This window comes from Mytilus trossulus, chromosome 3 (assembly GCF_036588685.1).
Source record: "Mytilus trossulus isolate FHL-02 chromosome 3, PNRI_Mtr1.1.1.hap1, whole genome shotgun sequence".
Lineage (NCBI taxonomy): Eukaryota > Metazoa > Mollusca > Bivalvia > Mytilida > Mytilidae > Mytilus > Mytilus trossulus.
Window position 1 is genome coordinate 90,867,534 of NC_086375.1, and position 24,640 is coordinate 90,892,173.

General features: G+C 33.6%; 1 protein-coding gene across 1 annotated transcript; it reads left to right on the forward strand.

The window, feature by feature from the left end:
* The first annotated feature begins 104 nt into the window (after positions 1 to 104).
* On the forward strand, positions 105 to 23,482 carry LOC134712818 (uncharacterized). Its single transcript, XM_063574731.1, has 16 exons — positions 105 to 188; positions 3,399 to 3,715; positions 4,538 to 4,806; positions 5,497 to 6,612; positions 7,128 to 7,221; positions 8,141 to 8,304; positions 8,711 to 9,068; positions 9,613 to 9,923; positions 10,721 to 10,762; positions 14,837 to 14,910; positions 15,216 to 15,390; positions 16,414 to 16,643; positions 17,199 to 17,315; positions 19,885 to 20,030; positions 20,620 to 20,763; positions 21,367 to 23,482. Exons 2-16 carry the CDS (start codon positions 3,406 to 3,408, stop codon positions 21,420 to 21,422), a joined length of 3,606 nt encoding a protein of 1,201 aa, XP_063430801.1. The 5' UTR covers positions 105 to 188; positions 3,399 to 3,405; the 3' UTR covers positions 21,423 to 23,482.
* Positions 23,483 to 24,640: the final 1,158 nt, after the last annotated feature.

The window sequence follows — 24,640 nt, forward strand, 5'->3', positions numbered from 1 at the left end:
AAAATCGACAACACTGCCAGTCAAAACCAGAGTCACTTGCACGCTTTATTAAAGACAAACATGCGATAATAATTTGTTTCCACACTGACCCGGATTTTTAATTCATAGTTGTTCCCCTTTGTTCAAGGTATGCTGAAACCGAAAGAGGATATTTATCTATGGTTTAAGCGTATTATCACAAAAACCATGTAAGATAATAGATTCCAAAAACGACAAAAACAAACTGACTTATCGTTTATTTTTCAGCTAGTAAAAACAAGGACCGTACACGTCCGTTTATGTCTTGTATCAGTAAACATGTTTTGAAAATTTGACATAACACTAACAGTTAACACAGCTGATGGCTGATGGTTGATCCCAGCTTTCAAAGCAAGATAATAAAACTTATGCTTAATTTAATGCAATCATCAAAAGCAACAAATGATATGTGCACTTAAATCCATCACCAAAGATTAAAAATAATTAACTGTCCAGAGAGCATGAATTTCATTAACAAAATAATGCTTGTCTCCACCCGGACTCTATCTTGGGACCGTGGGTTTTATGATTGGGCGTCAAATGAAACTGGAGAGCATGAACTTCATTCCAAATTACTTGTCTCCACAGGGACTCTGTTACTAGGCAGCATGTTAACCAATTACAGCTGACTAAATACATGTGTATCTACTACATTTTCTAATGGAAGTGTAACTGGAGAGCACATATCTATCTACAAATTCATATCTTCACCACCTGGATTGGAACCCTGGTCGTCTGCATGACATTCAGTGCGTTAACCCACTGAGCCAAAGAATCGATTCCCAAGCTCAGTTGACTGGCTTTATATGTTCTACCTGTACTGAGGGGAAGCTAACCTGCTACACTATTCCCCCACCACAAGAGTCATCATATCTTTATATATATGACTCTTAACAACACAAACCCTGGCTATACTCCAGATAACCATCGTGGATTTTTTAGTCAGGTGCCAAATGTAACAGGAGAGCATGTATCTACTCTACAAATTCATATCGTCACCACCGGGATTCGAACCCTGGTCGTCTGTGTAACAGTCAGTGCGTTAACCCACTGAGCCAAAGAATCGCTTCCCTAGCTCAGTTGTTTAAGACTGGCTTTCTATGTTCTACCTGTACTGAGGCGAAACAACCCCGCTACAGAAGCAATCCTGTAACAATAAAATTGGAACTGAATATTACCAGGATTCCAAACAAACAAACAGAAAACACATTTTTAATTTGAGAGCTGTTCTTTTCAAGAAACTGTTTAATATAGGAACTTATCCTTATCTTAATGTTTTGATGCTGCAGCAGCATATTATAGAAACTGAATTATCTTAACCCATATTCTAATGCAATTTGGATGTAACAATTTTTTTCATTGGCTAAAAGTTGCCGTCAAATCCACAGTTGACCAGGCGTAACTAAGGAGGGACCCGCCATTTTGAATTGATGAATCAACAAATGTTCGATTACTACTATATAATGGAAAATATAACAACACCTACCTGGAATTCGCCGTTTTAATGTAATTTTATCCGAATTTGAAGCGTACAGGTCACGTAATAACCTCCAGTTTGTAAGTTTTCATTTGAATGACGTCATGCTTAGCCATGACGTCTTTGTGCCAAAATCATTCATGAAGTTTCACGGATTTTTTGTTATTTGACAAATTTAGACATTTTTTCAAGTTTTATCGTATTTTTTCTTTTTGTAATGCATTAGAATCGGAATAACAGTACTGTAGTTGAAGAGTTGCCACCGTCAATTTTGATTTGACGGTCGCAAATCTCTGTTTTACTGTCTCCGCTACGCGTTGCCAGTAAAACTGCATTTGCGACCGTCAAATCTACAATTGACGGTGGCAACTCATCAACTACAGTACTGTTATTCCTTAATTCTATGTGTACATGTATAGATGCATGAGGAGGTCAAACTAGGCCTTTAATAAATAATATGTTACGTGATTTGCATTTAAAGCTATCTTTTAACTGTACTTACATTGTATCTCATCTGGATAAAAGATATGAATCTTGCTAGCTTTGAACATTAACTATTTTTAGACATAGTACTTTACACATATTTTAGCTCACAGATGAACTTGTCTTATATGTACATTTAATTTGTATGTTGCACCTGCTTTGCACAAAAGTTTTGCATATATTTGGTGGCACTTTGTCTTGTACATGAGAGTTGGCATGTTCAACCATGTTACATTTTAAACTATCAGATCCGGATATATGTATAGTAACTGAAACCCTCTTATACCTGTTATACAAGTAAGGAAATGTAAATTTTATTACATGTATTCGTATTGTATTGTGTTTGGTACTTGGTGTTCCTGATTGGAAGACATACATTTACCATGTTTTGAAGAAGATATCTTACCCAATAGACCATTTTCATATTATAAACTTTTGACTTCAGGGCTAAGGGATTTTTCAACAGGTTACCTACTTTGTAATGTATGTGGTCTGAGATCCTGGTACAGTCTCGGTCAAAGACTAGCAACCAAAAGAAGTCAAATCAAATAATTGGTGCAATTCGGTGGGAAAAGTTTACTGTTTTCCAATGATTTTGTCAAGTATAGAATGCATGAACTGTCGCATAAAATTGTAATTCAACCTGCACTTTCTCAATGATATTTTTACAGTGTGGGACAAATTATCTATCAAAATTATAGAAAACTTCATTAGTTCTTACTCAAAATATGGACAATTAAAAAAAAATGGCAAGTATCACATTTTCAACAATACGGACTATATTCCTGGTCAAAGAAAATCAAAGGATGAAAACTATGGTCTCAGACCTAAACTTAACACTGCATTAGATAAATGAATTGAATTTGATACAAATATGTTTCCAGTGCCATATGCTTTCCAATTACAGCTGAAAAAAAGTTTAAATTTCATTTACAAAGTCAGTGTCTGAGTGATTGTATTACTTGTTTATTTCAGGTCCTAAATGGCTATGCCACCAGATCACACTAACATCAGCATGTCTGCTTCTCTTCCTACTGAGTGATTATATTACTTGTTTATTTCAGGTCCTAAATGGCTATGCCACCAGATCACACTAACATCAGCATGTCTGCTTCTCTTCCTACTGAGTGATTATATTACTTGTTTATTTCAGGTCCTAAATGGCTATGCCACCAGATCACACTAACATCAGCATGTCTGCTTCTCTTCCTACTGAGTGATTATATTACTTGTTTATTTCAGGTCCTAAATGGCTATGCCACCAGATCACACTAACATCAGCATGTCTGCTTCTCTTCCTACTGAGTGATTATATTACTTGTTTATTTCAGGTCCTAAATGGCTATGCCACCAGATCACACTAACATCAGCATGTCTGCTTCTCTTCCTACTGAGTGATTATATTACTTGTTTATTTCAGGTCCTAAATGGCTATGCCACCAGATCACACTAACATCAGCATGTCTGCTTCTCTTCCTCTGACTGAGGAGAAGACAGAAGAAGTAAGACCTGTTCAAATGTCAATTGATTCCCCAGAGAAAATGTCTACAGAGGATAATAATGAAAGTGCTAGTCACACATTCAAGTCATTCTTGGAAATGGAAGAAGGCCCTGATATCATGTATGGCCCTAAAGAAAATCCTGAAAGAACAAATAGTCCAATTGTTATGTATGGTCCAATGAACAATGCAAGTGGTGAAGACTATACCAGTGAACGTTTTAGTAAAGATCTCAAAGGTATAAACATGATAAAAGGACATTGGTACTCCCTATTCTATTTCCATGGGATTTGGAGCTTCTCAGATGAACAAATGAATGGAAGAACTACAAATGACAGAGGAATGAGCTGTTGGCAGTTGATGCATTTAAAAAATTGTGTTTAAATGAAAGTCATCACTGAAATTAGATGAACCTGACCTACACGTACATTTTTCATTGAATGGCTTCGGTGAAGTTTGTAATACAGTCCAGTTCTAAGCAATATTTTTCCCACTTTTTCCTATAATATATGAAAATTTCTTGATATATATATATCACAGAATAAAATGTAAAGGGTTTAATATGATCATTTTTTTGTCTTTTCAATTTTAGTTGTACATGTTATATGTCAGAGTTAAATATCTCACTTAGCAACAACAAATAAATTAATAAAATATATATAATCTGAAGTCATAAGATGCATCATGTTTACTTAATCAGTGCACTCTAAAATTACATATGTAGGTGATTTATCTTTTATGTTCAATGTAGATTGACTTTGGATTATAGATTCTATGTGAAGATTTAGATTCAATCAACTAAAAATCACAGAGGAATGATTAATATCTAGAAGTCACAAATAAAAAAAATATTATTTAGGTGTTGATATTTTAATTATGTGAAAATGAATATGAACTCCATTCTCTTGATTTCATGCAGAAATAAAATACAAATTGAGTGATTGATTTAAGCCTTTGGGTTTAAAATGAATATGATCATTTTCAGTACAATTTATGCAGATATGTAAACTTTTGTGAAGTTTCGGACTTGTCAGTGAATGATGTTTTTCTCACATTCCAGATTCAACAGCATCTGCAGGTCAATGTGGGCTGTACAATCTTGGCAATACTTGTTTTATGAATGCTGGACTCCAGAGTATAATGGCTACACCACCTGTTATTAGATACTTCCTACAACATCATTCAGAAGCTGTTGGGAGTCACAACTTGGCAGAACAGTTCTCTGTATTTGTTACCAAATTTTGGAGTGGAAACTTTTCTATTCTTTATCCAAAAGATCTGAAAACAGCTTTAGGACATATACATGGACAGTTTAAAGACTATAGACAGGTGACCTTTAAATTAAGAATCAATTTAGTTTTTCCCCATTTGACAAAAAGAATGTTAAGATCAAGAACTTCAAAAGTCTGCAAAATAATACTGTGAAGAAATTGTTTGCAATGAAGTTTTTTGTAGTTTACAGACTGGTATGATATTTATTTCATAACTGGTGTCTCAAAACTAATAGACAACTCCATGTCTGATAAAGTTTCTTCAGAAGTGTTTATTTTCTGTATATCAATCAACTTTGTGGTTAAATAAAAGCTCCTGACTAAGATCAGGTATATTAATAATTTTAAGAGATTAAACATGTTTGTGAGTGTTCAACCATTCCCTAACCTGGGACAGTTGTACATGTGTAACAGCACAAAATAAGAACAAACTATAATAATCAGATGGGTGATTTGACCCACCAAATAGGAACCAAGCAATTAAAAGACAAGAGACGATATGTGCAGTTACTAATTGCTAGTTTAATTATTAAGAAGAAGATGTGGTATGATTGCCAATGTGACAACTTTCCGCAAGAGACCAAAATGACACAGAAAGCTAGTTCAAAGCCAATTTTACCTGATCAAGGTTTTCAGAGGTTTCACATACTTGTTTACTTAACAACACATTTGAGCAATAATGATATACAAAACCTTCTCTATTAAGTTGTATAAATTTGATATCAACTGATTGTAATTTTCTTTTCAGCATGATTGTCAGGAATTTTTAGCTTTGCTTCTCGATACCCTCAATGAACAAACAAAAGTTGGACCAAATACTTCTTTCTTTATCACTCACAATGATCTCAATAACTCTCAAGCAGCATCTGCTCGTGAGCACCATACAACAGAACATCAACAAGTTTCTGTATCCATGGAAACTACTTCAAACAATGCTCAAAGTGAAGAGGATGAGATGTTTCCAATGCCGCTGACTCAATTGAAGGTTTCAACAGATGGAGAACTTTTGGAGGATTTACATTTGAATAATACATCCATTTTTAAGAAAAAAATGCCTTCAATAGAAAAGTTTTATGCCAAAGAGACTAAAACTTTAAACACAAATGTTCTAATATCAGAGTCCCCAGAGGATTCATTGAATTTTGACTCCTCTAAGTATGCGAAGGCTGACAATTGTCCTGTTGTTCACAATGACATTAGTGTTAGTCATGTAGTCAATGAACCAATGGTAGTAATGGATTTAAAAAGATGTCGAGTCAGCCCAAAGGGGGTCAAAGATATCAATATCTATGCTGACATGTGCAATAAGAATGTAAATATGTACTGTGATGCATATGAAGAAAATGAAAAAGTGAAAAGATCCAAATTTGATACATTTGAAAAGAATTTTCAGCATCAAGCTTTCAGTAAGCTGAACTGCTTACCAGAAAGTCCTGATGAAACAGATTGTCTTTCAGGAAAAGGGACAAAAAATAAAAAAATGAATGAAAAACATCAGACGGTTACTATGGATTCCAGCATTCAGTCAATGGCCAATCAGGATGTCATTTCAGAAAAGGTGAACCTTCACCTACAGTTCAAGGACAGCAATGAACGAAGGCAGGATATGTGTTTAGGAGGGGCAGCCTATGATGCAGAGTTTGATCAGGATACGGATTCAGTTGATGCTATAGAACAAGATGAAGACGAAGATGTTGATACGGAACAAGATCCCTCAGAAAAACAAAACATGGAAGAAGATTTTGAGGATGGGGAATGGGACAATGATAAACTAATCCGATTGGCTGACAAACGTTGGCTTGACCATATCATGGATAATCAGAGTGTAATAGTCAAAACATTCCATGGACAGTATCAGTCATCTGTAAGTCTTTCTTTTCTAAACCAAAAATTATTAAATCCCGAAATCCCTAAATTAAAAAATAGAAATCCTTGATCCTGAAAGAGGCATTCCCGAAATCCTGAGCTTTAAAACATCCCATCCCAATGTACTGAAAAAGATCCTGCCCCCCTCATATATGTTTTCTTCAATTTAACCACAATTTTTTCAGTGATTCAGATGTTTCTTAATTTCCGTTAGGGTCATGTAAGTGCAGGTTGTTTGATTTCTCTTTTTACAAGCTTCATAATTGTTCTAGACTTTTTATGTTTCAATTGTATAAACTTGTTATATATATTATCTAAATAAAAAGGATGCTCAATGATGTAATTACAATGGAGTCAATTGTTGTAGTTGATTCATAGAAATAACCATAATATTTGTTGATATATAAATAATGATTTTAGCTGAAAAGACTGAACTTAATATTTTTTATGAACCATGTATAATTACATGTACATTACATGTGTATAATAATCACAAATGTAACAATCTTACAGGTGACATGTGGTGAATGCAGTCATGTATCCGTGACCTTTGAACCCTTTATGTACCTGTCGGTTCCTCTTCCAAGAGCAAATGAAAGACAACTTTGTAAGTAGCTTGCAAAATAAATATACATAAATTCAAATATGGTATAGACATTAATGACACAAAAATCTATCAAATCAAAACAATAAAACGAATTTCTTGAATAGTAAAGTATATACCTATACTATATTTGAAGCCTAAATAACCAAGAGTTTAGCCAATATAAGATTTGAATTATCAAAGACTACAAATGATATTGTGTTAGCAGCAATTTAAAAAAGACATTAAGAATAGACAACTTTCGAGTTCGATGCATTTCCGTCAAAAACTTTTAGTGAACACCATTCGTGAGTTTAGGGGCATCTTCACTGCCGTTCCAATGTTGAGCGAGTGAATGGAAACCTATAATGCTATATTGCACGAATTATTCGGCATATTAAATTCTTATAATTGACAATCAGCACTGCTGTCATTAGGGAATTGTATTTAAGTACTTACAAAACAAACATTATTTCTAGTTCATCCTGCACAATGATGATCACTAAGACGCTTGATGAATGTTAATAGTGCATGGATACAGCCGTTCCCCTCTATCTGGTAAATGACGTCATAAAGGCGCATATAATTGTCAAGTTTTTTCCAGTGACGGATGAACTCAAAAGTGGTATATTGAAAGCTTCTTTTTGTATTTTTTTTAGGGTATAAAAGTATTACCTAAAACACTTATTTTAGGCTGGATGTGCACAACACTGAAAATACACAACACATGGAGTCAATAATGTAGTACATATTCGTTTGAAACATACCTTTAATAGTATTAAAGATAATCAACATTGCATTCACATTGTTTTTCTTTATAAACAGAAACATTGTCCAATGTCCATTCATGACCCCATTCTAGCATCCTACTTGTGACTTTATTTTAGCATCATACTATTCTATCACCCTTTAATATTATTTAATATTTGTTGTACATTTTTAGGTGTAATGTATTTATCAGTAGACAGCACTCCAACACAGTATCTCATGACAATGGATAAGAGGGATCGCATCAGTAAAGTTAAAGACATTCTCCGTCAAATGACTAAAACAGACAACAATGTCATTATGGCGGAAGTTTTGGATCATCATGTGGCTAGAATTGTTGTAAGTTGACTGATTATTCATAATCTGTCGTGAAAAAGAAAGGAGGCAGTATAGATCAAACCATTAGTTGGCACCTTAAATAGAAAAACTAGTCAAAACCTCAATTCTTACAAATGCAAATAGAACTTTATTAGTGATAAATAGAATGTTGCAGTCAAGTTATTTTTGTGCCAAAATTTCATTAATATTTTTTAAAGCTAATTTATCAAATAAAATTGAGAATGGAAATGGGGAATGTGTCAAAGAGACAACAACCTGACCATAGAGCAGACACCGGCTGAAGGCCACCAATTGGTCTGCAAAGCAGCAAGAAACTTCGATATATGTTAGAAATGTACTTTTTGAATATTTTTCTGTGACAATATACAGTTATATATACATTAGTTTCAATCTTATTTTTTCTCAGGATGATACAACTATGTTAAGATACATTAACAGTTCTTCAAGGAAGTTATATGCTTTTGAGATTACCCCTTTTGCAGCGGTGTCAGAAAGTGAAATAGAAACACAAGTCTCTTCTGTAACCTCTATGACATCTGCAGCAAATAAGTCAGATGACATTTTCAGTCAAGTTGGAACTTTTACTGCCTCTAATCCTTACAGTAATTTTGGAGGCAGTTCATTTGCTACAGGAACAGCTAGTAAAGAGAATGATAACTTTGTAGAATCTGTCGTTAGTCCTGATGTTGTTATAGAGAACAATTGGGGAACTGAATCAACACTTCAATATTCATGGCCGTCAGAAATTACAAAAATATCTATTGGTACGTTGTATATAAACATTAAAATGAGAGAATGGCTAATTTGATATGATAACACAGTTTTTGACCAATTTAAACAATCTCCAATAATTTATATTATATGTATCACCAAAACATGATGCACCTATTTCTTTTACATTGACAGTTTTATGTGTAAGTCAAGAGCAACATGTCTAAAATCCCTAAATTTGACATGGCGAAAGACAATTAAAACATATTTATAAAGCTGTTAAATTTTTCAATAAAGGTAGTTTTGGTCATATCTAGGTGATAGGTAGTAAATATGTTCATTATAATGTGAACTTTTCATGAAACAGGGTATATGATTTTGACCAATACTGGGCATGTTAAATTTTGATACTTCTGTCACAGATGTTAATTAGTTGGAATATGCCAACACTTTAATTTTGTGAGTAACCTAAGTAAAGGTAGTGTTTCAACATGATAATTAAGTCTAAATCATCTTATTATCAAAGAAAGAGGATACTATATTTTTTGAAATTTCTTGAATGCTGCTTGATAAAAAACCTTTGTCAAATCTTTTCAGACTCTACAGAATCTGAAGTGATTAATGGCACAAATGACATTACCATTGGACAGTGGTCACTCCAAGAGGGTAGCACACCATTAATAGTGGATGAGGTATCGGATGTCCAGTGGTCATCTGTCACTACCTTAGAAGAGGATGACAAGCAGTTGACCACAGATCAAAACAAAGTCAGTCCAGATCTGCCTAAAGACCGAGTAGTAACTGTAGACCAGTGGAAATCATGCTCAATATGTCTAGAAGAATTGGCAGATTCTGAGTTACTAGTTCATAAGACATGTGGAGCTACTTTTTGTCACAGCTGTCTTGAGGTAGATAATGTGAAGAAATTACTTGATTTAGGCCTGTAAAAATTTGGGCAGGGTATGATTTAATTTAAGAAGATATCTATGTTAAAAGATTTACCTTCTCATTATGTATGTATGTACTGGTAGATTCCTCCATTATTTGGAGCACCCTTTGAGAGCTGCGAGGGTACAGTGGAATCCGTGTACGTTTTCTTTCAGGATTAATGGAGATGTGTCACTAACATATTTACAATGTGCAATATTTACAAGGACAATCCCCACCCCAACACAAAAGGAGTGCTAGGACACCGGGATATCTGTTATTATGTTGGAGGTAGCCGAAGTCCTCGGGAGAGAACCACCAGGACACTCGGCAGAAACAGACAAACAGAAGAGACATCAGTAGCTGATTGATCTCCAGGTCAAAGCAGGGGACAACTTTGACCAACTGAGGCCCCCATTATCTCTCTCTTAATCTCACAAATGCATAGTTTTGAAAAAATGGAAGGACCCACATGATTAAAAAAAATAATAAGAATGAGGAATACAGAGAAATAATACTCAACTTTTAAATTATACAGATTAACAATTTAACAAAATATTTTTTGGGACAGATAGTTTTTTTTTAGGGAGAGGTTGAAGTTATCAATACCATCATAATGCTGACTGATAGGAGATTTACCTGAAACATTTGTATTGTGTTGGTAGTCTTTAAATTAATAAGATTTGAAGTTTTATTAAAAAGCTTATTTCAATATTTGAAAACAGGTAGATTTACCAAAATATTTAACATAAATCATTTCAATTTGCTGTCTTTTCAGATGTCCTTACTACATTATGGTCAAGAGAACTTTCTATGTCCTGTAAGTACTATTAAAGGAATAAAGAAGGATATCATTGTGGTGGTCAGATGTATACATGGGGGATTTTATGTACCACAAAATGAACAAAAATCTTCATTGTCACAAAAGTAAAATTTTGTAAATGAGAAACTTCATTTATGTTTCACTTGACAGAGTCAAAAAGCGAGACATAGGTATGCTGTTTCTGGTGACCACAACAACAGTGACGGCGTCAACAATGCCTAGTTTATGGTGAACCACTTGTGGAAAGTCAAAGATATTTGGCATGCAGTTGTATCAGTTTATGCACATCTCATTACCATGCAGATTATTTGTCCCCACCCCCTCAGTTTTGGTCTTTTGACTTTGAAACCTTTGCTTAGTTTGCATGTACATGTATCAGTTTGTTATTAGGTTAGTTTAAAGTGAACTTTATATGATAAGTCAATGGTATTTAGTTTGCGGTGTATTGGCACATCTCATTTCGATGAAGACTGTTTAGCCATGTACCATCAGTCATGGTTCTTTCACTTTGAATATTTGCACAACCTTAAAGTGTTGCTATTTTAATTTTAACATTTGCATTTATATTGAAATTACCAAAAAGCGAAACATTTCTGTGATAACAGTTTATTAAGTTCTTAATATTTTTATTGAAATCCATGTTGGTAGAATCAAACTGTTTTTAAATTTTCGAAAAATAAAGAAAAAAGTCTCTGACAATGTGTAGTAACATGGACGTTGAAAAATGGTACGCTGTAAATTTTTCAATACCATTTTTCAATTATACATCCTGGTTTCAAAATGAGTTAAGGGATTGTTTATAAGAAATAAATTTGTTATCTTGGTGTAATCAGGGGCGTACAGAATTTTACACTGTTGTTGAAAATTCATACACTCGTTCCAGATAACTAATATTATATTTTTGTTACTGTAAAGTTACCTCGGGCATAAATTTAGTGTATGACCATACTCTCTTTATTAGCACACCTGGCCCGAAGGGCCAAGTGAGCTTTTCCCATCACTTTGCGTCCGGCGTCCGTCGTCTGTCGTCGTTGTTAACTTTTACAAAAATCTTCTCCTCTGAAACTACTGGGCCAAATTGAACCAAACTTGGCCACAATCATCATTGGGGTATCTAGTTTAAAAAATGTGTGGCGTGACCCGGTCAACCAACCAAGATGGCCGCCACGGCTTAAAATAGAACATAGGGGTAAAATGCAGTTTTTGACTTATAACTCAAAAACCAAAGGATTTAGAGGAAATCTGACATGGGGTAAAAATGTTTATCAGGTCAAGATCTATCTGCTCTGAAATTTTCAGATGAATCGGTCAACCTGTTAATGGGATGCTGCCCCTGCATTGGTAATTTTGTGGAAATTTTGCAGTTTTTGGTTATTATCTTGAATATTATTATAGATAGAGATAAACTGTAAACAGCAATAATGTTCAGCAAAGTTAGAAATACAAATAAGTCATCATGACCGAAATGGTCAGTTGACCCGTTAAGGAGTTATTGTCCTTTATAGTCAATTTTTAACCATTTTCTTAAATTAAAGTAATCTTTTACAAAAATCTTCTCCTCTGAAACTACTGGGCCAAATTCAATCAAACTTGGCCACAATTGTTATTGGGGTATCTAGTTCAAAAAATGTGTCCGGTGACCCGGTCCACCAAACAAAATGGCCGCCACGGCCAAAAATAGAACATAGGGGTAAAATACTGTTTTTGGCTAATAACTCAAAAATCAAAGCATTTTAGAGCTAATTTGACATGGGGTTCAATTGTTTATCAGATCAATATCTATCTGCCCTGAAATTTCCATACGAATTAGACAACCCTTTGTTGGGTTGCTGCCCCTGAATTGGTAATTTAAAGGAAATCTTGCTGTTTTTTGGTTATTATCTTGAATATTATTATAGATAGAGATAAACTGTAAACAGCAATAATGTTTAGCAAAGTAGGATTTACAAATAAGTCAACATGACCGAAATGGTCAGTTGACCCCTTTAGGAGTTATTGCCCTTATAGTCAATTTTTAACCATTTTTCGTAAATCTTAGTTATCTTTTACAAAAATCTTCTCCTATGAAACTACTAGGCCAAATTAATCCAGACTTGGCAACAATCATCTTTGGGGTATCTAGTTTTAAAAATGTGTCCGGTGACCCTACTATCAAATAAAGATGGCCGCCACAGCTAAAAATAGAACATAGGGGTAAAATGTAGTTTTTGGCTTATAACTCAAAAACCAAAGCATTTAGAGCAAATCCGACATGGGGTAAAATTGTTTATCAGATGAAGATCTATCTGCCTTACAATTTTCAGATAAATCTGACAACCCACTGTTGGGTTGCTGCCCCTTTTAAGGTAATTTTAAGGAAATTTTGCTGTTTTTGGTTATTATCTTGAATATTATTATAGAAAGAGATAAACTGTAAACAGCAATTATGTTCAGCAAAGTAAGATTTACAATTAAGTCGACATGACCGAAATGGTCAATTGACCCCCTAAGGAGTTATTGTCCTTTATAGTCAATTTTTAACAATTTTCATAAAATTGGTAAATTTTTATTAACATTTTCCACTGAAACTACTGGGCCAAGTTCATTATAGATAGAGATAAATGTTAGCAGCAAGACTGTTTAGTAAAGTAAGATTTACAAACACATCACCATCACCAAAACACAATTTTGTCATGAATCCATCTGCTTCCTTTGTTTAATATTCACATAGACCAAGGTGAGCGACACAGGCTCTTTGGAGCCTCTAGTTTTGATAGGTGTGTTCCTGTGCTGCAGTTATGACCATACTCTCTTTATTTTGACAGGTGTGTTCCTGTACTGCAGTTATGACCGTACTCTTTTATTTTGATAGGTGTGTTCCTGTGCTGCAGTTATGACCATACTCTCTTTATTTTGATAGGTGTGTTTCTGTGCTGCAGTTATGACCATAGTCTCTTTATTTTGATAGGTGTGTTCCTGTGCTGCAGTTATGACCATACTCTCTTTATTTTGATAGGTATGTTCCTGTGCTGCAGTTATGACCATACTCTCTTTATTTTGATAGGTGTGTTCCTGTACTGCAGTTATGACCATACTCTCTTTATTTTGATAGGTGTGTTCCTGTACTGCAGCTATGACCATACTCTCTTTATTTTGATAGGTGTGTTCCTGTACTGCAGTTATGACCATACTCTCTTTATTTTGATAGGTGTGTTCCTGTGCTGCAGTTATGACCATACTCTCTTTATTTTGATAGGTGTGTTCCTGTACTGCAGTCTGTGTTCCTGTACTGCAGTTATGACCATACTCTCTTTATTTTGATAGGTGTGTTCCTGTACTGCAGTTATGACCATACTCTCTTTATTTTGATAGGTGTGTTCCTGTACTGCAGTTATGACCATACTCTCTTTATTTTGATAGGTGTGTTCCTGTGCTGCAGTTATGACCATACTCTCTTTACTTTGATAGGTGTGTTCCTGTGCTGCAGTTATGACAATACTCTCTTTATTTTGATAGGTGTGTTCCTGTGCTGCAGTTATGACCATACTCTCTTTATTTTGATAGGTGTGTTCCTGTACTGCAGTTATGACCATACTCTCTTTATTTTGATAGGTGTGTTCCTGTACTGCAGTTATGACCATACTCTCTTTATTTTGATAGGTGTGTTCCTGTGCTGCAGTTATGACCATACTCTCTTTATTTTGATAGGTGTGTTCCTGTGCTGCAGTTATGACCATACTCTCTTTATTTTGATAGGTGTGTTCCTGTACTGCAGTTATGACCATACTCTCTTTATTTTGATAGGTGTGTTCCTGTGCTGCAGTTATGACCATACTCTCTTTATTTTATTAGGTGTGTTCCTGTACTGCAGTTATGACCATACTCTCTTTATTTTGATAGGTGTGTTCCTGTACTGCAGTTATGATCATGCTCTCTTTATTTTGATAGGTGTGTTCCTGTGCTGCAGTTATGACCATACTCTCTTTATTTTGATAGGTGTGTTCCTGTGTTGCAGTTATGACCATACTCTCTTTATTTTGATAGGTGTGTTCCTGTGTTGCAGTTATGACCATACTCTCTTTATTTTAATAGGTGTGTTCCTGTGCTGCAGTGATGACTGAAGACTTCACTCAGTTGGCTGATTCAGATAAAAATAATGAGGAAAGGTATAAAACATTTAGGAAAACATTCTGTGTATGCTCATTATCATGTAGAATACAACATTAAATTAGTTTAGGGTGTTGGTAGTTTTCATCTCTGAACTGTTAAGATTGATTGATTGTTGGTTGCTTTACATCCTGTGGTGAATACTGCATGCACTAAAAGGATTATTTTCAAAGTTGCATTTGTCTATTTTAGAATACAAAAAAGTACCAAATAAAGTAAGATACTTAACCTAAAACTATTTCATTTATATTTGTGTATAAACGTAATATTACTATGTGTCAATGCCTTCATGTATGTATTTTAGGATGTTACTGGTGGATGTGACTTTCTGTCAGACAGTAGGAGAACAAAGGAATTTGTTGGGTCACCCACGCGTACTATACCTATCTAGTCAGATGTTTGGAGCTCACCTGTATGAGTGTATTGAACAGATTGTGCCTGATGCTTGTCAGTTCAGTTTGTTGACAACAGATGCTCAGGTAAGTGTTCACATGAATTATCTCCCCTAGTCAGATGTTTAGAGCTCACCTGTATGAGTGTATTGAACAGATTGTGCCTGATGCTTGTCAGTTCAGTTTGTTGACAACAGATGCTCAGGTAAGTGTTCACATGAATTATCTCCCCTAGTAAGATGTTTGGATCTCACCTGTATGAGTGTATAGAACAGATTGTACCGGATGCTTGTCAGTTCAGTTTGTTGACAACAGATGCACAGGTAAGTGTTAACCTGAATTGTCTCCCCTTGGTCACCCATGTGTACTATATCTATCTAGTCAGATGTTTGGATCTCACCTGTATGAGTGTATAGAACAGATTGTGCCTGATGCTTGTCAGTTCAGTTTGTTGACAACAGACGCACAGGTAAGTGTTCACCTGAATTGTCTCCCCTTGATCACCCATGTGTACTATATCTATCTAGTCAGATGTTTGGAGCTCACCTGTATGAGTGTATTGCACAGGTAAGTGTTCACCTGAATTATCTCCTCTTTTTAGCTTACATGTGGAATAAAGGCAAGTGTTTGAAATATCTATTTGACTTCATATGAACCCGAACAATTAAATCTTGTATATTTATGGTTTGAACTTTAATTTTACATTATTCAGATGTCACTTTATAATTTATGTAAATGTTTATTTTGATAGTTGTCATTCATGAATATAAAACTTGATATCTTCAACTTTAATGTACGGTTTTCTTGACGCATAAGAACACTTAATAGTTATTATAGATTTTATTGTTTTATAAGCCAACTTCATTTAATTATGAGTTCATGCATTTTTCCATTCATTATTTTTTCCTCAAGTAATCTATAGAAAATAAACATTTATAAATTGAGAATGCATTATTGTTTGTTTGTTTCTAGGGAAGTAGATGTTCTAGATGTGTATACACAGTCAAGTGTACATGATGTATATTACCACGTGAATGATGGACAGGTATCATTACGTCCTGGAGATACACTTTGTGTTTGTTTATTTATTGTTTGTTTATTTGTTTCTAGGGGAGTAGATGTTCTAGATGTGTATACACAGCCAAGTGTACAGGATGTATATTACCACGTGATGGACAGGTATCATTACGTCCTGGAGATACACTTTGTGTTTGTCTTGATGATGTTCAGTTATCTGTGATAGAAAGAATGGAATTGTCTGCAGACCATCCATCCATGATGGATCTTAGACCCACTCTACCATTGTCTATATATGATTGTATTCAAGCTTTCACTGAAAGGTTTGACATTAAATAATAAAAATTCTTTAAATAGCCAACATTTTATATTTCAATTAAAGTTAATTTATTTGCTTTTTGTTGAAAAATCAATGCAAAACAAATTTCAAATGTATTTTCTTTTGTTTATATATGAGAAATAATTTTAATTTTAAGGTTGGTGTTCAATATTCTTGTATCAATTCGAGTAGATGCACATTAAATATGGGACTTGGTTAAGAATAAATTGTTGTACTTAGTACACATTTCCAGAAAAAGTTCAGCTATTATCACGTGACACCAACCAACTAAGTCACATATCACTCAACAGGAACGTGTAGAATGTGGTATTTTTCAATAGGAATACACCCAATATTGCAAATCTATAATTACTCAGGGAATAGCATATCTGGATCAAAAGCAACAAAGAAGACCAAACAATCTTAAAAATAAATACAAAAGGTTGCATATGCACACTGAATTGAAGGATTCATGAAAGCTGTAGGTTAAGTGGGAAAATACTTTATGTAGCTTCCGTATAAAAAATCTTATGAACATGACTTCTATATTGCATTTTAGTGAGACGTTAGATAAGCATAATCCTTGGTTTTGTCCACGCTGTCAAATGAATCAGTGTGCTAGTAAAAGTATGACAGTATGGAGATATCCTGATGTACTTATTATACATTTAAAAAGGTAGGTAGACCTGTGTATTACCATAAACTTATAATATCTACACATAATCCATGGAAAATATATTGTATGAAGATAGAATATAAAGTCAAATTTATCAATAACATATCTATACTATTAAACGAGAAGACCTCATTTTTGGTGTCGCTTCTCTTCTTTCCACAATAAATTATCAACACGCCTCTGTGTCCTATAGGTACAGTGCATAGTGCCATTTGTCATCCATTTATATGATTATTCAGATTGAGTTATTTTTGGAGAAAAACGAGAAAAAAGTCATCCGGATATGTCCCGTCATTGGACGAAATTTTAAATCAGATTAGACTTCCGGTTTGCGTTTTTCTGTATACTTTGAACATCCATATACAAAGAATAAAGTGTATTTTCAGAATTCTATCTGCTATCATTTTCAAGTTTACTGTCACAGAGTTTATTAAATAGAGAGGGTCTGTATACTATACCGATGACCACTATGGATCGATTAGTAAACTTCGAATTGAAAGTAAATACACTATATTTATATAGTAATGAATGTTCATAATATACAGAAAAGCGCTAAAAATATTCATGTGAACTTTTAATACCTTTTCTGAAATTCTCCAGTCATTAAATCTTTTACAAAATTCATTATTTACAAAAAAAAGAAGATGTGGTATGATTGCCATGTTGAGACAACTCTCCACAAGAGACCAAATTACGACAGAGATAACTATAGGCTACCGTACGACCTTCAACAATGAGCAAAGCCCATACCGCATACTCAGCTTTAAAAGACCCCGAACTGACAATGTAAAACAATTCAAACCAGAAAACTAGCGGCCCTATTTATGTACAAAAAAATGAACGAAAAACAAATATGTAACACATAAACAAACAACAACCTCTGAATTAAAGGCTCCTTACTTGAATGTTCATAACATACTAAATGTATGTTGATATTGAAATTGATAGAAAACCAAAAAAATCGTAAGGGTTCCGCGGCCAGTGTCTCGCCTACTTTTGCTGTAACTCCCAGACTCAACAAAAATTAGGAAAACAATCAATAAAAATATTCCTCTTGATACTATCTTTTGATTGTAAGAACCTTCTGTCCAAGTTTGGTTAAATTTTCAGGATAGTTTATGAATTGAATAAATGCTTTAAAAACTGTATGTAATGTTAACTGGAATAAAAAGTCCATTTATAAGTAAAATACAGATACACAGATACCAAATATTAACAAAATTTCCTTGCTAGATACTAGCTTTTGATCATAAACAAGCTTCTGTCCAAGTTTGCTACAAATTTAAAATAGTATAAGAAAGTAATTAAATATTTAAAAAATTTAACCACAGAGTGAATGTGTTGTTTCCTGGCAGAAAACAAGTCCATTTAAAAGTATAATACGGAAAAAATAATTAATTTTTTTACAAAATTTACTTCTGGATATATCTTATCATAAACAAGCTTCTGTCCAAGTTTGGTACAAACCCAGGATAGTTAAAGAAGATATTAAAATTCTAAAAACTTTGTCCACAGAGTGAGTGTAATGTTTCCCTGCGGAAAAACTTAGTCCATTTATAAGTAAAAAACAGAAAAAATGGAATTTATTTTTGCAAACTTTACTTCTGGATACGATCTTATGATCATAAACAAGCTTCTGTCTAAGTTTGGTAGAAATCCAGTATAGTTTAAGAAAAAAATTCAAATTTTAAAAACTTTAACCACAGAGTGAATGTAATGTTTCCCCGCAGAAAAACTAAGTCCATTTATAAATAAAATACAGAAAAAATGGAATTTTATTTTTACAAAATTAACTTCTGGATACTATCTTATGATCATAAACAAGCTTCTGTCCAAGTTTGGTAGAAATCCAATAGAGTTTAAGAAAGTTATTAAATTTTCAAAAACTTTAACCACAGAGTGAATATTTGTGCACGCCGCCGATAGAATTTAGGATCGCTTAGTCTCGCTTTTTCGACTAAAGTCGAAGGCTCGACAAAAATGGGGATATTGGAAATAAAGGAGGAGGGATGGACAAAAGCATTTTCCTGTCCCCAATAACCTATGACTTATGATACTTTTGCTGAAATTCTCCAGTCATTCAATATTTTACAAAACTTTACATACTTTAAACTACGCTCTGAATGCCCGCGATTTCGCGGGTGTGTTCTAGTTCTAATAAAATTTTTATTTTTTATTTTTTTGTATATCTTACTGGACTTATTTTTTTGGCAGTCCACATTACACCTTAACCTGAATTCTGCTACAGCAGTCCAGAGACAGGCTTCCTCAGAACCCTATACAAATTATAAAAGTTTTAACAAATAAAAACATATTTCATCTTCAGATTTGTGAACCATGTGATGGTAAGCGTTAAAGGGAATATTACTCCTAGGAACCCTATACAAACTAGGATGTTAAGCAACCAACAATCAATCAATCAACCTCAACAAATTATCAATATTTTAAGCACAATATTTCTCTTCAGATTTGTGTACCATGAGATGGTTAGCGTTAAAGTGAATATTACTCCCAGAAACCCTATACATACTAAACGTTTTAACGAATAAATACATTTATTTCTCTTCAGATTTGTGTACCATGAGATGGTTAGCGTTAAAGTAGATAGTGAAGTAGACTTTCCTTTGGAAGGTCTCTGTCTTCCTCGTCATATATCGGGACCAGTCACTTGTGATCTCACCTATGATCTTAACAGTATTGTCTGTCATTTTGGAGGTATGTTTGAATTATATTGTGCTTTAACAGTTTCAAATATAACAAATAGAAAATGAAAACCTGAAGAAGAAAAAACTGAAGTTATTGGGTGTACATATTTTTTATACTTGATAGAAATAAAGATAGTTATTGTCAAAATGAATAATTAAGTATACTGCTCTTTTGATATTTTACATATAAAAAACACAAAAAAAGCAAAACTCATAAGAAAAGGCAATTTGGTAGGTCCATGGCAAAGACAACATTAAAGGAACAATAGCTGTTAAAATCATATTATCTTGTAAAATACTATTTGTATGTAATTGAATATTTACTGAATATACATCTCAAGAAGTAATTTTAGGTTTAGTAATATAATGTATTGCTTCCTGAAAAACAAGGAAGTTTTGTCCAAGCAATATTATTTTTTGTTTTTTTTTGTTTTGTTTTTTAGATACAAAATTTTTGTATAAGATGTAAGATGTTGTGGTTCATTAAATTTTAGAAAGTGTAGTTAAACATAAACAATATGTTTTAAAGAAACAAGCCCATTATTTTTTCCCTCTATTCATTACTCTAAATTTCAAGGTTTTATTTCATTTTATTTCAGATTTAAACTCCGGCCACTATACTTGTTTCACCAAACATTCACTAGATAATACATGGTATTATTATAATGATGAGAATGTCACTCAGCAATCTCCAAAGAAGGAAGATTTTAAAAATGCTTATATCTTAATGTATCATAGACGAGGTAAGCGCTATATATTTAAGTTGATCGTCCCCATCTGTTATTACTGGATGATTTGTGCATGGCAGTCATAGTCAAGATTAAGTCCAAACTTTACAGAATAAGTTTCTCCTGGCAGAGGGTGTGCTACCAATAAGTGTCTCCTGGCAGAGGGTGTGCTACCAATAAGTGTCTCCTGGCAGAGGGTGTGCTACCAATAAGTGTCTCCTGGCAGAGGGTGTGCTACCAATAAGTGTCTCCTGGCAGAGGGTGTGCTACCAATAAGTTTCTCCTGGCAGAGGGTGTGCTACCAATAAGAGTGGTTTTAGATCTATTCATCCTTCTTTCAACACCAAAGACATTAAAAATTGGTATTTGTTGGTTTTTTTCTAAAAAGTACAGCTAACACGAGGCACTTTATATCATTTCTTCCTCAATGTAGAGTGGCAAATATTAATTGCATGTACTTTTAAAGTGAGGATGCATCTACATGTTTTAAGAGTTACTAACAACTGACTCATGGACAACTAATAACCAACATTGCTCTGTGAATTTACAAGTCATAGATCATAATATACAGTTTTATATAGAAATGTAGCTATAACAGCATTTTGTTTAACATTTCAGGAGCAAATTTTTCAATGCCAGATCTACCTCCTTACAACAAAACAGAACAAGAATAAAGAGCTGTGATATTAACTGATAGTTAACTAAAAATGGGTTTCCCTTCGTCCCTTTTTGGCCAGTCCAGTTTTACAGTAACTGTCCTTGCCAAACTGAGATTATTTTTATAATGAATGTACCATGAACATTGTACTTATCTGAGATATTATTGCTTTTCTGTTGTCCTTGTGGACATATATGTGTGTAGATAACTTCATAACATAATTTATTCTAATGCAATATGAAATGCAAGGCTACTTTTGATTGGATCATGTCTTGTCAACAATTCCAATGCCTATTTTGATTGGATGATGACTGGCCATCAATTCCTCAGTTGAAGTTCAGATTTTTTGGCAACAATGTTGCTAATTAATTCCACATTTTCAAAATAATTCAAATGTTGAACTAGGAATAACAGACCTGTGTTGGAAGAGTTGGCAATGGGAATTTATGAAACACAGAACCGTCAGCCATTTATGTAAAAACAAAAAAAATTGGCGGGGCTTTGGTCTTTTCTAAAATGGTTCGTTACTAATATTTCTATGAATTTAGCTTATTCAAAACATTACAAAACACTTCCATCAAACTTTTAGGAAGTTCCATTTATGTAAAAACAAAAAAAATTGGCGGGGCTTTGGTCTTTTCTAAAATGGTTCGTTTCTAATATTTCTATGAATTTAGCTCATTCAAAACATTACAAAACACTTCCATAAAACTTTTAGGAAGTTCCAACAACACATACAAGTTTCCATGAAAATCTTTTCATACCCTATTATTGATTTACCTGTTGTTTTGTTTTTGCCAATAAGACCTCAGGTAGAAGAGAGTTGTTTCTGTTGTCATTTTTGCCTTATGAACAATGTCAGTTTTGTGATCTTATTTTATTGAGATTGTACTTAAATATGTGTTGTTTACAACGACAGTGATCACAAATCTTTTTATATAGTTTTCTATTGTGCTTTGTCAGAAGCTTTAGTTTTTGAAAAGAGAATCATTTAAGATTATTTCAAATGTAAAATATGTCTCCATTGTTTGAAGGATAAAAGTATTGTATACCATTGTTATTTGTAGTCTTTCAACTTGTTTACCCTTTATTTCTGTGATGCTGTCAACTTGTCCAACAACTAATTATTGCTATGCTCCAGTTCAACAAAGTGTTACTTGTTACTTTCAAGTGATATAAAGTTGAGATAATTTAAAACCATTTTGTCCATGTAGAAGAAGAATATAGCTCTGAAAAAATAATATGCCAGCTTTATTTACTGCGTTGTTCAAACAGCTTCAATTTTTGGTATTGATAAAAGCTATGTAATAATAACTAAATCTAAGGTCAATGTTTTATTAATTTTATTTTCTATTGCCTATTTAAAGTTATGTACAAAACTTATTGTGAATATTACACAAAATCATGTTTTTTCTCCTATGTTCATGATGCTGTTCAGAATTATTACTAGAGGTACAGTGGCTGATATTAGAGTAAGAAGGTATGCTGATTTCTGCATCAACAGATTAGATTCTGCTAGCGTACTGTCCTTTATCCTTTGTACCCCTTGTTACCAGATGTACAGTGGCTGATATTAGAGAGTAAAAATGCATGCTGATTTCTGAAATGTTCATTATGATGTAAACTTTAACATTTTTTTTTGCAAAATAAAGGTTTTAAACCAGTTTACAGAATAAGGAATTGTGTAAATGATTCTTAGGCATATTCTGTTGACACATATTCTTGTTGAGGGATGATGTCCTATGGCCACATTCTTGTTCAAGGCATGTTGTCCTATGTCACATTCTTGTTTTAGGCATGTTGTCTTATGTGAACACATTCTTGTTTGAGGGATGTTGTCCTATGGACATATTACTAGTATTCCTTTTGGATGCAGTAATAGTGTGGAAATCTGAAAAGACCTTGTTTGAATATATAATCATGGATTAGGGAGACATAAATCAGTTTCATATTCTCATAATACAATCATTTTTGTACTAAACTAACATTATAATGGTAATGAATTTACTTATGAGCTTCAAATCATAGTTTTATTGTCTAAATATAGTCTTTCAGAATTAAACATTATGTAACTTATTTTGTTTGTTACTTTATAAAAGTCAATATTATCACCAACATATCTGTCAACTGAATAATAAGACCTTTTCATGGTAAGTAGATATAAAGGTCAAATGCCAATAGTATGTACACAAACATAGCTGTATGTTATATGGAATTCGTTGGTGTATCCAGGGGGGGGGGGTCTGGGGGTTGCCCTCCCCCCCCCCTATTTTTTTGGTCGATCAAGGTATTTGAATGGGGACATAAAGTTTGACCCCCCCAACCCCTCCTTAAAATGGCTGCCCCCTTTTTAAAATGGCTCCCCCCCCCTTTTTTAAATGGCTGGATCTGCCCCTGGAATTCATGAAAGCATTTGTGTGTTTTTACAGGTGTAATACCACCATTTATTTCCCCTTTAGTCTTTGTTTCATTTGCACTTTTCAAAAAATTGTGCAGAATTTGTCTTTGTTTCAAAGTGTAAAGTTTTATAGACAAAATATCCCATTACATTTAATTTTATTGCATATTGGAAAGTAAAAAGAACACGTTATATTTTGAATGGCTAAAGTTTTCTATTAAATGTAATATGAAACTGATTAATCTAGTATCATTTTGGTAACTGATACTCTGTACTACTGAGCGATACTCAGGTACTCAAGTACACCCCTTATTTTTGCATATATTATTTTATTTTTTTCGGAAACAAAATATCAGAAATAGTGTATCTTTGAAAAGTAGTACTGATACCACAAACAAATCAACATTGCCTTAATCATCACTTTACCTCTACATGAGTAATTGATTTTAACTCATTTCTAGCTCATCTTGTATAGAAGGTGAGCTATTGCTATCACTTGGCATCTGTTTTCATTGTTTGTCATCATAAAATTTTAATCAAAATATTCAACTACTGGGCCAATTGTTACCCTTTACCTGAATGTTTCTTTTTGGGAATCTAGAGTACCTAGAGATTTGATCCACAAACACAAATGTATTTTTTGTTGCTAAAAATAGAATAGGGCTTCAATGTCATTTGGCCTCTTGTGGAGATTTGTCTCATTGGCAATCATACAACATCATATCTATATACCAAGGGGATAAAACTAAATTTTTGGGCTATCTCAAAAACTAAAGCTGTAAGAGCAACATTGACATTGGGTAAACATTATGTATTGCCTTTGATGTTGACAACCT

Excerpts from the sequence above, each read along its gene's own strand:
- LOC134712818 (XM_063574731.1), top strand. The coding sequence starts at position 3,406 with ATGGCTATGCCACCAGATCACACTAACATCAGCATGTCTGCTTCTCTT. Across the intron at positions 7,222-8,140 it reads AGCAAATGAAAGACAACTTT|GTGTAATGTATTTATCAGTA; the intron begins GTAAGTAGCTTG and ends GTACATTTTTAG. Across the intron at positions 20,031-20,619 it reads TATTGTCTGTCATTTTGGAG|ATTTAAACTCCGGCCACTAT; the intron begins GTATGTTTGAAT and ends ATTTTATTTCAG.